Genomic DNA, 16,411 nt, shown 5'->3' with positions numbered 1-16,411 from the left:
CACAGGCTGCCCATGTGCCTGGGCGCAACCTACGCTGTGGCACAGAGAACATTCTCCCATCAATTATATACCTAGCATCCCATGTATTTACATATTCTTTTATATTGAATGCCATTCATTTTTGTTTAGAAATGTTCTTTTTTTCCATGTTAGGATCTACTTATCTATAAAATTTCAAACTCTATCTAATCAGCCACATGGCAAATATTTGCTTTAGTATAGAGAAACTCTCTAGACTTCGACTAGAAAATTTTCATCCTGTTTTGGCACTTATCCATTTTAGGTTATTGGTCCTGAGATAAGTGTAGAATCCTTTTCATAAGGATCCATCCAGGTACCATAGTTACCACGGCTTCTAGGCAACCCAAGGTGTTGGAGAGTACCTGGATGTTGGGTGACACCAACTAGACGATCTAGGCAATCAATACGCCCACCTAGGTGACCATAGTTGTCAAGGAGCATAGACCTTGACAACTATGCTAAGTACCACTACATGGTTGCTCATTATCCATTAAGGTTTATTGAAATAGTAAATTTTTAACCCTTTAAACATTTTCTTTTGGCCAAGGTTTTCCTCCATCCATAGGGTGCGGTTCACGCCCACCAATCTAAGGTTCACAAATCGCTCCTAGAGTTTTTGTATGTTCCAAAATACCTTCCTGATACCCATTCCTGTCTTCTCCTCCCACCTTCGGTGGAGGGAAACTAGGTCTTTTTCTTTTTCTGACAAGTATATATAGGAGACATACAGCATGTGTCAAAGTTCTTTTGTATATCTATATCATTTCCTCTTCCAAAGGGGAAAAAAACAGAAAAGGGAGTTCCCTTTCCTTTTCTATTGTCAAAGCAGTGGAGATATAAGCTCATGTTTATCAGTGTATGCCAACTTTTGAGAGACCATAAGAGCAAGTGATGTCTCAGAACTCTTTATATATCTTGGTATATATGCTAGTTATCAAACATGTATCGTGATTGGTACTGTAATGGCATCTCTATGGACTAAACTTTCAATAGTTTAATTAGGTTTGTCTTTAGCAGAGTTAATCGTTCTAAGTATTATAGCAGTTTACAGGATTCATTATGGAAGATTTGAGTTGTACGTGGACTATGGAAAAACTTTATATTTTTAGTTTGATAGCTACGATCTTGTATGGTTTATAGATTCAAAGAAATGATATCCTCAAAAACCATTCAAGCCCAAACCCTTACAAAGTCCCCATCTCTTGGAAGTCAAAGAAATATCATATTGTCTCTCAGTTCTCTGTTGAAGCCAAATATCGTACCATGGATAGGTACTACTTTTGAAATCACTAATTGGCTCCAATAATTGCTCTCTGATCCTCGTATTTCATGCCACACATCTACACGAAAGAACGAAGCATATCGAAATCGATTATCATTTTATACATCAAGATTTCTTTCGCTCCTTCTAAGCACCAAGTTGTTGATATTCTCAATAAAGCTTTAGGAGAGTCTGACCTATATAATCTTCTTGATAAGGTTTGTGACGTCCAGTTTCCAACTTGAGGGAGAGTATTGAACATATCCTCCACGTGTACAGAATATCGGCCTGCCTGTTATGTATCTTTCTTTCATTGCATTTATTCTTTATTTGTTAGATTCTTTCACGATGTAAATATTAGTTTATTGCATTCTCTTTTGTATATAATACCCTCATTAGCAATGAAAAATTCAATTTACTTCGATCTTCAATCCCTATTATTACACTTGAAAGTGCCAGCTTGTCGTGCTGGTAACATGGTTTTAGGTATCAGTAGTAGATTGGCCGTAACTGATACCGATACCTGATCGATACAGATCAGCCAATGTGGTATGGACAACTAATTTTTTGGCTTAAAAAAACGCTGTTTTGATCCAATATCAACTCGATACAGCTGAGACATATCGATATTAGTACCAGCATCGGCATCAGCATCAGTATCACCAGCGACCTATACTGGTGCCGATACCGTTAACTAATTTTGTTTTGCCACTTGGCAAACTTGGATTACCCCGGTAGCCGTTATTGCAAAGCGTGCATGCTTGCAGATCTACTTCCGAGGAATGTCGAACCCCACTCCCAAAACTTCAATCCCATTCACAATATTTGACTACAAAGCCAAATTTGTAATTGTAAAGTTAAAAGAAACATTATTAGTCGAACAGTTCAGATTAGCGATATTAGTCATAGAGTGAGAACTAACCTAACTAAACTCTTTTTTCCTTGTTTTGTTGCTTTCTTTACTTCACAAGACTTACAAAAGCCCAAAAATTTGTTTCACATTGGAATCACAATCCGCTTGGGATATGAAGTGAGACAGAAGTGAGGGAAGGAGTTGACCACTGCCTGACATGGTTAGATTGCCGCCTCACCCGATGATCTATCTGCAAATTCGTTTGTTTGATGCTTGATTTAGTTTTAAAAACTACACAATATAATGCAGCAGAGAGAATCTTTGGACTATTAATACATCGGATGTTCTATTATCAAAGTGTCAAAAGCCTAGACTCCCTTCCATATTAGATAAAGAATAGACACCATTTTTTAATGGCATTATAAAACAGTGGATTGAGAGACTTTAGAACCAAAACTGTATAATCAACTACATTTAGAAGGAACAAATGGTGTAGTTCCATCATACAAATAACAAAAGATACAATCCTAACATGAGATAGCCATCAGGCTAGAAGCCCGCACCGGGATAAGCAGTTTCAACTTCTACAAGTACTTCTGTCAATGCATCTGCTCCCTGACCCCAAAGCCACACCCAAAGAATCTTAATCTCTCCTGCGACGTTTGTGGCGTCTCTTATCCCTTTCACTTTCAGAATCATCACTACTCGATGACTCAGATACAGATTCAGATTGAGATTCAGAACTTGAGTCGTTAGACTCAGACGACTCTGATTTACCAGAATCTGATTCTGATTCTGACGCTGAGACTGCCTTCTGTTGTTGCATAATTAATCTAGGCATGTTCTTCAAGTACTCCCGCAGATTTTCTGTTATACCACCCAGTCCAATGGAAGTAAAGAAGTTAATCGAAAACCTTGTGTTCTTGGGATTATCTTTTGGGAAAATAGACTCGAAAGATTCTTGCATGGAAGGGTCTGTAAGGCGTTCATTCAGCAACCGGATTCCAAGGTGTTCAGACAATTCCTGCCATTATAGAACATATTACGGTAAGAATAAAAGCATCAACAAAGGAAACAGACAAAATAATGCTGATTGCAACCAAATTAGATACCTGGAAGAGAATTTTAATAAAAATACGCGATGATGATGTCGTGTCCTCTTCAGTCAGACGTATATAGGATAAAACATGCCAAGGTAGAGCATCTGTTCCGAGTAGATGAGCAAAAAACTTGGCGACATTGCGCAATTTATTGGTTTCAAGCCTGTGAATCATTGAATATTGTTGGACAAAGCATTTCTCAAAATTTTCCTGGTGAATTTTGTTGATCATGCAAAACCGCTGTCCTAAGAGACCATAATATCGAAGATATGTTCTCTCTTGACTGCAGCATTCCAACAGCATGATACACAACTCCATCTGCATAACCCAGATCAAAATAACTATAAGCTTCGAATGGCTGAATAAAAAAACCAGATAAAAACAGTTCCAGCATAAAAATTGCTTAATCTAAATAACCAAAGACAACTCATGAAACCAGAGTGAACAGCCATAAAAGTGTAGTGCGAGTTTGAACTCAACCCTATTGTAATATCACTCGATGTCTAAGGCCAGATTTTCTGTTTAGATGGTTTAAAACCCCATTTATAAATTATTTGGACCAACGACAGTAGGCAGTTGAGTTTCAGCCTAGAATGGATAGGCATTTTTCTCCCTTTGTATAGCAAGTATCACTAAACAGTCTCTGCCAAACAGCAAAAGGCACCTTTTTGACCCTTATGTACTAATAAGTTGCAAATTCGACAAACACCACAAATCCAATGTCCACAAACTCGCACACATGCACGTGTAATTACACACACAACACAAACACAGCAAGCCAATATCCCTATTTCCCCCTCCCCCCTCCAAAAAAATAAATAAATAAAAGGCAGAAAAAAAGGTCCTTCAATCCTATTAGTATATTGATGCACTGGTTCCACATGACCCTCAAATGTTCTCTCGTTTCTATACCTACAGATTCCAGAGTGAAGGCCCCAGGACCAAGGACCCAAAGTTTCTTGCCCCTTATCCACTAGCTGTTGACATCTGTAACCAAATACAATACTCTCTTGAAATAACCAACAAACCCATCACACAACAATGCTAAAAGGGAACTTGAGGAAGATGTTGGAAACATATTCAAGTCATTCAACAGCCATTTAGATCATATTATACATTCTGGAAATACTAATGAAATTTTCATGACATTCTCCTCCAAGCTCTAATATAAACCAAGGTTCCAAAACACCTAATTAGATCGTTATGGGGCCACCAAAGTGACAAAAGTCTCAAATAGAAGGATTACTGGCATTTTCAAAAATATTCAGAACACTTTAGGATCCCTTTGGAGTAAGAAAACAGAATCATGGACAAAAAATTCGGAAATCAAAATTAAACGTGAGGACGTTATTAGAATTTCTGAATAGAGTGTAGCTAACCTAAAAAATTAAGTATAGGATTTTAAATAAATCACAGAAAACCAGTCCTTAGTTTTAATTTATGAGAGTAGGTCATCACCAATCTTATGACATTAACAAACCAGTGGTCATCTCGCTTAGGAGATTTCAGTCTTAAAAATGCACCGTTTCATTGAAATTTTGGTCATTTTGTTTCGGTATTTTGTTCATTGCGGCATTTCACACCCCCGAAATGGCCAAGTAAAACTCATAGAAAAAATACAATGTTTCAGCAAAATTTTGGTAACTTGGAAATTCGGTTGGCTGAAATGGCCTTCCCAGACGAGATTTAGTACTATGCCTAGGATAGCGATTCAAGCCCCAAAGTGTGAGGCTGAGAGTGAAGGACACGAGAGAGTTCAAACTCTACCTAGCTGGACTCAAATGTCAGGACTGTGTATCAGCACATTTAAAAAAAAAAAAAGGGACAGAAGAAATTAGAATGGAGAAAAAAGAAAGGTTCACAATTAAGAATCAAGTATGAAACAGAAACACAACAAAGAGGTGAGTTCAACCCAACCAGTGGTCTCCAACACATGGAACCAGTAACCATCAAAAGGAATTCTATTATTTCAACTTTGCCTTCTGATCGATGGCTTGAAAGTATATAAATAGCATCAAAACTTCCCTAACAGTAATCTGAATAGAGTTTGAAACAGACTAGAACTCCTACAATCGAAAGCTTGCTCTAATGAAATTAAAATAAAATTCAAATTACAGAAATAATCCCCAAAAAAACACTAAATATCCCTTTGGACCAAAAGCCAGGGTTGAACCTGGTTCTTCTCGGTCTGGATCTACAGACAGAGTCATGTCGGTCCAGCCATGCATATACAACTGCATCAAACTCAATAAACCACTTTTACTTTAATTACGTTTTCTGCCTCAACCAACAACAGGCTCTATTATTATACAAGATCATTATACATATTTGCATGGGCTGTGCAGAGCCTGGACGAAACATAGTTAGGTGAGGCTCTGGCACAACAGGGTGGACTGAACTTGGCCCAAGGCTGACTTACTAAGGAATAGCTAACATACAGTCCTATGATAAAACCAAACTCACTTACCAAAAAAAAATAAAGATAAAACCAAACTCTAAAACCCCCTAAAAGTAGAGGGTGTATGGACTTCCAAAGACCACAAAGGATGGATTGAAACCAAAACATTTACTTCCACAAAAATACACCAATGGCTCCGACCCAACCAGGCAAGAATGAACCAGACATCACAAAACCAGAGATTGCTTTAAATATGGAATTGCAATCCTATATAAAGATATGAAGCCGAAGATCAATAATATAAGACTGATATAATGTGTGGATTCATGATGGTTGAGATGGAGAAAGAAAATAAGGTGGCTTCCTTAGATTCTACTTGGGTGGATTCTGAAGGACCTCAGGTGAGGTGGATTCGTAGGTCAAAGCAGGTGAACTCCTGGACCCTGTCTCTTTCCATATTCTCTTCTTATTTCTTCATTCAATCAGTTTTCTACACCTATTAGTGAATTGTGGGACCCCTGTTTTGAGCTTAAATTCTATCAAAATAATTCTGCTCGTCTCTCTCAGATTAGTGATCAGATTTTAAAAACTCAATTATTATTTGTGATCAGATTCTAAAAACTCAATAGTTATCATTCCAATATTATTGTTTGTTGATCTGATAAACAACAACAACATAGCCTTATCCCAACTAAATGGGGTCGGCCACATGGATCCTTGCTCTCTAGTCAGTTCTATTTGAAGTCATACATGATACAAGGCCTAAGCTAATCATGTCTTTCCTAACCACTTCTCCTACGGTTATTTTAGGCCTGCCCCTGGCTCTTTTAGTTCTCTCAATCTGAATCAAATCGCTCCTCTGTACTGGGGCATCCCAAGGCCTTTGTTGAACATGGCCATGCAATCTCAAATGACTCTCACAAAGCTTATCGTGAATCGGAGCTACTCCCAACCCAGCTCTAATATGGTCATTCCTTACTTTATCCTTCCTAGGTTTGCCACACATCCATCTCAATATCCTCATCTCCGCTACACTTAGTTTATTTATATGACACTTCTTAACTGCCCAACATTCTACACCATACATCATAGCCGGTTGTATGAAAGTCATATAGAATTTTCCTTCCAGCTGTAAAGGAATACGCCGATCACACAGCATTCCGGATGTACCTCTCCACTTCATCCATCCTATTTTTTAATTCTCTGGGCAAAACATCATCCTCTATGTAGCTTCTTTATTTATGATTGAGCTCAGGTATCTAAAGTAGTCAGTTTGTGGAATCTCCCTATCCTATATGTTGAATCTGATCTTTAGATTCTAATGTCTGCTACATATCACTACCATCAATACCTTCCGACCTGTTTTCGCCATGGTTCAAAAGTTTGACATTTCTAAAATGCTGAAATTTTGGCGAAATATTAGTTTTAACTATGGTCAAAACAAAACGACTATCAAATTTTTACCATAGTTGTCACGGCGTCACGGCGATCCAAGTCGGTGGAGGGGTGTCACGTCGATATATCGACATGTCGCCCGCCATGGCGTTGCCATGGCGAGCATGTCGACCATGTTTTATTTTTTATTTTCTCTATTTTTAATGTGTTAATAGATGTATACTCAAGCCATGTTTTATTTTTTCTCTATTGTTTCTAAATGGGGGGAAAAAGAAATTGAAGAGGGAAAGAAGAAATCGAAGAGGGAAGAAGAAATCGAAGACAGGAAGAAGAAATCGAAGAGGGAAAGAGAGTCAGGAGGAAGAAATCAAAGAGGGTCGCCATGGCGTAGGTCGCCATGCAGCCCTCTCCAGCGCCAGGACGCCATGACAACTATGATTTTTACATGCAAAAGTTACCAAATTTTACTGAAATTTCACCAAAATATTTCAGTTTGGGCGGGGGTGGAAATCCCACCAAAATACGAAATTTATAACCTTGGTTTCGCTAATTGTCCCTGACAGTCCTATCTTGTCTCTGTTCAGAGAAATGATGGATTTTGGTTTTAGCTCTTATCCACAGGATAACTCAACCAGTCTCCAAGGTTTCAGATCCTGGTTGCTAGTTTATTCAATTTATCCTGTTTTCACCCTTTTCTGGTCATTATTGATTTCTGCTTATTCTATTTTCTTATTCAACTTAACTTTTTCTTTCAGTTCAGATCTGCTATTCTATAATTTCCAATTCTTATTTATACCATAATTCCATATCTGTCTCTATTTCTTGTTTCCCGGGAAATCCAAATTACGAGGTTCTATTTTGAACTGTAGATCAAGGTCTGGAATATCAATCTGCATAAAGCAGCCAAAAAACACAAATACAAAGATAGCAAAACCAAATAATTGTGTTATATCTTATTGGAAATGCATGGAGATTTCTAAAAGGCACATTCCTACGTACATCATGAGCTTAACAGCAACTTATAAGACTGAAAAAATAGTGGGACTGCATAACTAGTTTGTACCTTCGATTTATATCGCAAGTACAATAGGCAGAATTTGTACAACTTACCTCTTGCCCTGGCTCTAGTTTGATCTTTAATAACTTATGACCAGCCTCCTCGAAATCAACACTGGACATGATTGTCAGATAAATTGTCCTCCGTAGATTTACAAGATTTGTTTCTGTTTCATCATTTATCTGCATCATTTCTTCTTGCTCTTCTTCATCATCCTCATCATCCTCATCATCTGTGCCTTCATCTGAGCCTTCTTCATCCTCCTCCGACTCCTCCCCAAGTATACTTTTCTTCAACTCCTCAAAACGCTTCTCATTCTCCAGAAAATTTGGATCCGGCTTAAAAATATCTGATTTACAATAAAAAATATCAAATATAGCAAACCTCAGCAAATGTAATCAAAGGTAGAGAGCAATTTATTAAATCAAAAGATGTTTTATCTCCCTAAATATACCTAGAGCAATCCGTGGATCGATCTCATCATCAAGGGATAACTCATGAGTTAATTGATCTTCTTGCTCCACAAGGTCCAGTTCTGGACGGACAGCTGGGTAACCCTAAAAAAGGTAGCAATCCAAATTTAACATTTTTGGTTCATTTATCATCTCAAACCCATATAGGAAACCAGAATGTATAACAATATTATACCTGAAATTTTGCTTTTCTTACTGCAAAGAGGCCTTCAATTAAGAACTGGACCCTCTTGTCAATTTCTCCTTCATGAAGTATTCCACGAAACCGCTCAAAGATACCTACACAGAAATAATAATATTAATGTGGTTTTTTCCTTATCTTGTATAGACATTATCATCAAACAAAATAATCAGTAATAAAATACTAATAAAATAAAATAAAAATTTTAAAATCCAAAGACATCAGAACTCGTCAAAAACGAAGAACACTCACTACCATTGGCAGGTAAAAAAGCAGTAATGTTAGCACCATACTTGTTTGAAGCAACTTACATGAACAAACTTAGGTTGTAGAATTGAATATATTCATAAAACTAATAGCAAGGATGTAAATAAAACATACAAACAAAGACTCTCCACAAGAAAATGTAGACCTCATAACGCATGCTAGATGTTAATCCATGCAGTTCTCATGAAGATCTGGAATTACAGAAAAGGGGCGTTCCCCAGTGCATGAGGCTCCCGGCACTCTGGGGTCTGGGGAGGCTCACTATGCGCGCAGTCTTACCCCCACTTCACGGAGAGTTTGTTTCCCAACTTGAACCCGCAATGGAGCAACCTTACCATTGCACAAAGGACCGCTAGATGAGGAAGAAACCTAGGCCACTGCAAGATAATTTATGCTTTCTATTGCTACCATTATGCTGTCCAATGTTAATACTAGTGATTAATACTTGTTTATGAATTCTACTCCAAGTAGAGGTCAGATTATTCGATTAGAAAATTCTCTTTTGACCCTCTCTCAAATGAATTTGATGTTCTTTGCCATTTACTTAGGGGTGATTTCGATTTCAATTTCGGATTGATTTCACAAAATAGATCAACAAATAGATTTTTGGTCAAGAAATTGAAATTGTTTTGGTTGCATCAATCTGAAAATTTTCAAGAATAAGAAATCCATTTGGTAGTTCAATTTCTGAGAATATATTCTCTATATTTCTTTGGGAGAGGGTGGTGGTGATGGTGGCGGCAGCGGCAGAGGCAGGGTGGGGTTGGGAAGGGTGGTGGTGGTGGTGGCAAAATAGAGTGATTTTGCTTTCATTTCTTTTTAAACATGCAAATGACACATTTACCTGTTATTACCACATGCATACTAAAGTGGAGTGCAGAATAAACTTGAAATTGATTTCATTTTCAATATTGACACAGGGCCCTCAGCTATTTCACTATTTCGGATGAAATTGATTTCAATTTCTCATAAATAAGGTGAAAAATCATACCAAACACCATAATTTCAATTTATGACCCCCCATGAAATTGAAATAGAAATAGAAATCCTACTACAACAGCCCTTAATCACTGAGTACATGAAACTAGATTCTTGAGACTTGATCCGTTTTCTATGATAGACAAATCTGCAACTAAATTCTGTAAGCCTTTCTCTCCAGTCTCCCTGATGCAGTACAAGGCCAGCATAGAAGGAAGAAGGCCCAGCTAAGCGCTTATTTGGTCCCATTGATTTAAGTTATAACCAGCCAAGCCAAGCCCCTCTTCTGCCCATCGATTTAGTTACAATCAGCCCCATACTTAAGCTCATACTCTAGTTATATCCAAGGCCCATATAGGTTATACTTATTAAACCCACATTCTTCCCATAATATACCCATCGACCTACCCATCTAAAGCCCCTATTCTGTCCCCATAATGTGGCCAAGGACCTACAACACCATTAGTGATTCCATTCATATCTAGCAATCTTCCTAAAAAAAAAGAGCATCCCAGTGCACAAAGCTCCCGCTACTACAAGGTCTGGGAGCGGCAAATGAATGCAGCCTTACCCCCGCCGCTTCACAGAGAGGCTGTTTCCATGATTCGAACCCGCAACCAACAACCTAATGGTTGCAATAATGCAACTTAACCATTGCGCCAAGGCTTGCCCACTAGCAATCTTGCTTATCCATTTTCCAATAAATCCTTTCACAAAAGTTTCATGACTATTTATTTTTAAAGGACCCAAAATCCTCTTGTTTGAGTGTTTCCACAGTTTTTTCCTCCTAGATGGTCAAATTTCCCACTGGAAAACCAAGAAATTAAGTTTGAAAATAAGATTCTTAAAAACAATGAACATGGTATTTAAAATAAAAAATATATTTTAAGATTGCAGCAGTTTTAGAACATTATAAATTTAAATATAGAAAATAAGAAACAAAAGAATGATATGGGAGTTCAATAACTATGCCAAAAAGGAATTCTGCTCCACTAAAAAATCATCTAGAACCACCAGCACCCTCACCGTGGAGGCCTTGTGGTGAAAGGTCTTGAAGCAATGAACCGCATTCTGTGACAAACCCAACAGCCACCTCAACACTATCATCAGTAGGATTTTCCAGCAGTAGAGTGAGCAACTCCAAAGCAATAATCTCATGTGCCACTTGTTGATTCACAATATGAGCTATAAATTTAACTGCAGCCAGCAATTGAGGCTGTCCAAGGAAAACTATGTATCAAGAGAATGATCATAAACAAAAACAGTGCATCAATGCTAGCAAGTAATAAAATAGAGAAAATGATGAAGAAAGGTAATATATACCTTGTCATTCCTCTTATATGCCCGTTTGAGCTGCAAAACAATCCTTCTTAATAGAAGATCACCCACTTCAGGAAACTTGGTGTTGACAACAGCAACCAATGCTGCAAAAACATCTGTAAAACCTGGGGATGCCATCTGTGACTTCATACATGACCGGCAAAAGAGCCCTCTACCCCGTACAAGATTCTCAGCAAATAATTCTGGGATAATATTCTTAATGTTAGTCGCATTAACCTTGTTTACAAGTCCATTTATACTCTTACGAAGAGCATCCCACGTCAACCGCTGGTATTCAATGCTATTTTTATCTTGCACATCCTTCATCATCCGAGCCAACTTAAATGGAGGAATGTAAACTCCTCCACTCCTCCCCAAGTTTGCTGTATCACCATTTGGGTTCCCATCTTGTAACGTCGATGGCTTCTGAGATTTTGAATCTTCCAGTCTCTTACCATCTCCTTTCTTCTCATTGATTACCTTTGTGCTCTTCTCTCTTCCATGCATTTGATCATCTCGTCGCTCCTCTCGACTCTTCTTATGATTTGTATCATTGTAATCGCTTTCCCGCTCACTTCTAGACCTCCGGTCATGCCTATTATCATCTCTTCCATTTTTTTCTCTGTCTTGATTATGCCCTCCACTACCATCAGTGTCTAAATTCCTACGTGATTGCCTTTCTCCGTTCCTGTCAGTTTCTGTGTCTCTCCCATCATCATCGCCTGAATCCTCACGGAACCGCCTGTCCCTGTCCCTGTCCCTGTCTCTGTCCCTGCGACTCTCAGTTTGTCGCTGTCTACGGCCATTCTCATATCGGTCACCCCCATCAGCATCTGCTTTGGACCTTCTACTATCATTATGCCTCATACCCTCATCCTCCAATCTCCCATCCTTTTCTCTATCAGATGATTTTTCATCTCTATGATGATCTCGGGGGCGAGATTCTCTCCGCTCCTCACGTCCATGGCGTCGACTATCATCTCCACCCCCATCCGTCGAATCCCTATTATCTTCGCCTGTAGCCCTAATATCTTTACTCTCCCTAATTTCACCCTCTTCATTCTGTTCGCTATACTTATCACGCCTTTCGCTTCTGTGCTTCGATCGGTCCTCCCTAACTTCTCCGGATTCTGAGGAATCACTTTCATTCCCACGGCGACTATGATGATGAGAACTCGACCTGTGTTTCTTCCTATACTTATCGAGATCCACCCTATCCAATACTTCCTCTTCATCTCGATTAACCATTTTTCATCCCAAAAAAAAAAAAAACCCTAACTTTCAATATACACAGCAGATTAACTAATTAAAATTAAGCGAGAGAACTAACAGTTGCCTGAATGAAATAAGAAGGGAAAAGGGATCAACTTACTCAAGCCGCAAACATAAGATTATGAAGAAAAAAAAGATCGACAACAGGAATGAAGTTTCTTCTCTTCGTCAAGCTTGCAGGTTGCAGCTAATCCACGTACATTCCTTGCCACACACTACCTTATTGTAGCTCAGGAATGGCGGATACAGCGTTCCTTCGTCACTGTTTATTGAGATATAGTGAGTTTGTGACTCAGAGAGATGGTCGTAAAAGTGTAAGAAGGAAAGGAGTTGCTAAAAGCACAAAGCGCACTTCCGGAACTTTCGCTCGGAAGGAACTTTGACTTCAAGCCGGAATTGATAATTCACTGTTTCAAAACTCGGAATTGGATCCGGCCGATTCAAATCAAAATCAGCACCGATTCGATCCCCAATTTCGAACTTTTTATAACCCTGGGTTGTATTGTGAACCGACGAAATGGCCAAGGAAAATATGAATTTTTTTCGTATACAGTTCCCTGACCGGTGTGGTTCCTAGTGCCTCTCACAAGAGGAGGGTGGACCCCACCTGGGCAGGGTGTTCAGTCAGGTACCCCGGGTGGGTCCCACCCCCTCTTGTGAGAGACACTAGGGAACCGCACCGATCAGGGAATCATAGCCGATAAGGAAAATATATGCAAACAAGTGGGAATGATCCGATTTATTGGGTCATATTGGTCTTTAAATACGATAAGTCTGGATCGGCCTGCAAGTTTTGAAAATGTTACTTTTTCGGGATCAAACCTCGGATCGGCCCAGTATCCTTGGAAGTGGATGATACTCTTGTATGATTGACAAGTATCCTATATCGATTATCAATAAAAAAAATTCATTGTGTTTGACTTTCTTGGGGGAAAATTATTTAGTTGTTATTCGATGGCCGGTAAACCTCTCACAATCAATGACACATACTCTCTTCTCTCACCATGTGGGCCTCCACATCTTTTCCTATCGGCCATAAGTTTGATATGGAAGATACCAATACATACGGACATCATGTCGATCCCCCTTGTAAGATTCACTAATTACATGTGTTTTTCTCTATTTCTCCCTTTCTTTAAGGCTATGTTTGGACCATCAAACATGCAAATATTGATATGAATAAGCTTATATGATTTAAGTACGTCTATGATATCGAGTGTATAGGCTTCATCCATATGACAGGGTATCAAGAAGGTCTGGAACTATGTTTCAAGCAATGAAAAGTGGATGATAGGTGATGGTGCTGGTGTCAATTTCTGGTATTTGGTTGAGAGATTCATCTATTGCTGAAATTTATGGTTCGAGTCCAAAGACCTTAAAAAAGAAAAAAAAAAAAAGGGGGCAAGGTATCAGATTTTATTGTGACTTACAATGGAGATTACCTCATGTGCAATCAGTTGTTTCACAAAATATCTTTTTCACGGGTTAAAAGAATTAATATTCCTTACCAAGTATAGAGGGATGAGTGTGACTGGTTGTTATTCCAATCTGGAGTTTTCTCAGTCAAATCAGCTTGTGACGATATTATAGCTAAAGAAGCCAAAGTCTCTTAGGCTGCATATGTATAGGCAAATTTCTTACAAACATAGATTGTCTTGGTTGTAATATTGCGCATCAAATGTCATGCTTGGGACAATATATGTTTACTTGGAGATGGATTCATATGAAGCTTCCTACTAATGACCATGTTTGATTCCTCTTGCATCGAGATGTAAGCTATGTTTGCAATATTGTGAAAGTTTTAACTGCCTTTCTACAGTGTCCGTTCTCTATTTTTGTTTGGAGAATGATTTTGGATTGGATCTCTTTCTTTCTTTTGGCCGGATAACCCTTCGATGATGGAACTCTTCCATTGATAGAAAAGGAAAGCCTCCACTGTCTCTTCGAAGGCTGTGGAATGTGTTTTTTGTCCTCATCCCCTACCATATATGGTTATAAAGGAATGCTAGGATATTTGATGGGATCAAGTAACAGGTTTCAGCTATTGTTGAGAAAATTAAGAGGGACGTTAAACTAGTCTCTTAATTGTGATGATGTAAGATTAAATTGGTGGGGTGGGGTTGGGGGGGGGGGGGGGTGTTCGCCATCGTCTTCGTCCATGATCCTTGAAGTTGTTTGACGGAATCCTGATGTTGGATGGTTCGAACTAAACATTGATGGTAGTGCCTTCGGCAATCCAGTGCTAGTGGTATCTTTAGAGACTACAAAGGCAATGCAAAAGGATTTTTTTTTTCTCATTTCTTGGGCCACAAAATACTTTTTTTGCAAAAAATCTTGGTCTATGTATTGGTCTTCAATTGGCATGGCGGAAGGGTTTTGATCTCCTCTAGGTTGAATGTCATTCTGATGTGTTTGTCTAGTGTGTGAGATGTCAGTCCATTCCTTTGGAGTTTATGTAGCAAAATCATGAAGAGTTTGTATTCTATTTCATGGAAAAATAACTCATTGTTACAAATATGCTAATCCTGTAGCTGACATGTTAGCAAATAGAGCTATGTTTTTCCGATAGGGATATCCAACTGGGATGTGTGCCCTGATTTCATACTTTATGTAGTTCTTTGGGATGCTCAATGAAGATACGGATTTAGATTTGTTTATCATTAAATTGAGTTTTTCCTTGTCGATGGAAATGCCGATGGTGAAGTTAAAAATCAATTGTGGAGTTGAGGCTTCTGTTGATGGCAATGTCGTATGTAAAGCCTTAATTCAGTATCTTCCTTGAATTTTATTCTGGGTATGCCTAGACTTTAATTTTGTACATCTCGTTTTCTTAACATAACCTTCGCTAATCTTTAGCAAAAAAATTTGTTTTTTTAAATCGCTAGTCATTTGGTTGAAATTGATATGAACCTAAGCTAGCATATTTTCCCCTCCCTAAATATAGTTTTAAAAACTATGGCTGCAATATTGATCATTGGCAATTCAATTGATTTCAATTTTTAAGGCGTTGTTCTCTGTAAAATGTATTTGAAAATTTTAAATCAAAGCAGCCTGTTTGGAAAGAAATCAACTATAAATGATCCACTTTTGCCACATGAAAAGAGTGAGTACAATTGTGACCATTGGTATCAAGAGAATGGTGTGGCTTGGCCAATGTGTCAAATTTTAGGGTCTAATCCACTCAGATTCCCTCATGTGTATTAGCATGGATTCCCAATATGTCCATGCACGTCTACGGTTACTCCGACCACTACTATGTACTTTCCCACAATCTTAGATTTGCCACTTGGCAAATTTTGACAAGACTAGAACATTACACATTAGTAAGTGACATTTGAGATCTATTTGTCTATAAATTTGAGATCCACCTAGGTTGCCATAAGGAAAATATTTAAGTCTACTCGGGTTCCTCCATAGACAAACCACTTAGAGAATGATATCCCGTAAAAACTTTTCATATTTTTCAATTTTATTTTCCTTTTTATTGCTTCAAACAACAAAAAGTGGATATCCTCTTTTTACTAAAAAGGTTTTGTTTTTTTTTTTTTCACTCTTTTTCCGTGGAAGCAACAAATTCTATAAGTTGGTTGGTTGTCAAACAAGATGGGGTTCGGTTGTTTAGTTGATCAATTTCAATATTTGTTTTGCTTTTTTATCTTACAAAATCATGATCAATCAAAAAATTTTTTTTTTGGTGGTATATTTCTTTGTGCTTAGATTACCCACTATAGAGCCACCCACGAAAAGGCCAAGAGAGAGCCTACGAGGAGCCAAGATAAGTCCTACAGGGCCGCACTTATTTGAGTGGAGAGTGCATTACATGCAATATGTGATA

The 16,411-nt window shown here is 38.3% G+C and overlaps 1 protein-coding gene across 1 annotated transcript; it reads right to left on the bottom strand.

Moving 5' to 3' along the window:
• Window positions 1-2,671: 2,671 nt before the first annotated feature.
• Window positions 2,672-12,863, bottom strand: LOC122641586 (pre-mRNA-splicing factor CWC22 homolog). The gene is made up of 7 exons (XM_043834869.1): window positions 11,308-12,863; window positions 11,011-11,200; window positions 8,734-8,837; window positions 8,540-8,642; window positions 8,139-8,434; window positions 3,248-3,553; window positions 2,672-3,159 (listed from the first exon to the last, which is right to left on the bottom strand). Exons 1-7 carry the CDS (start codon window positions 12,550-12,552, stop codon window positions 2,779-2,781), a joined length of 2,625 nt encoding a protein of 874 aa, XP_043690804.1. The 5' UTR covers window positions 12,553-12,863; the 3' UTR covers window positions 2,672-2,778.
• Window positions 12,864-16,411: the final 3,548 nt, after the last annotated feature.

This window comes from Telopea speciosissima, chromosome 10, assembly GCF_018873765.1.
Source record: "Telopea speciosissima isolate NSW1024214 ecotype Mountain lineage chromosome 10, Tspe_v1, whole genome shotgun sequence".
In the NCBI taxonomy this organism is placed as follows: Eukaryota; Viridiplantae; Streptophyta; class Magnoliopsida; order Proteales; family Proteaceae; genus Telopea; species Telopea speciosissima.
Note: the sequence above shows the minus strand (reverse complement) of the source record. Positions and strands in the feature narration are given on the sequence as shown.

Bases quoted from the DNA above. Each gene is read 5' to 3' on its own strand.
- LOC122641586 (XM_043834869.1), bottom strand. From the start codon at position 12,552: ATGGTTAATCGAGATGAAGAGGAAGTATTGGATAGGGTGGATCTCGAT. The intron at 11,201-11,307 runs GTATATATTACC...TTCCTTGGACAG, and splicing joins CATATAAGAGGAATGACAAG to CCTCAATTGCTGGCTGCAGT. The intron at 8,838-11,010 runs GTGAGGGTGCTG...ATTTCTGTGTAG, and splicing joins TTCACCACAAGGCCTCCACG to GTATCTTTGAGCGGTTTCGT.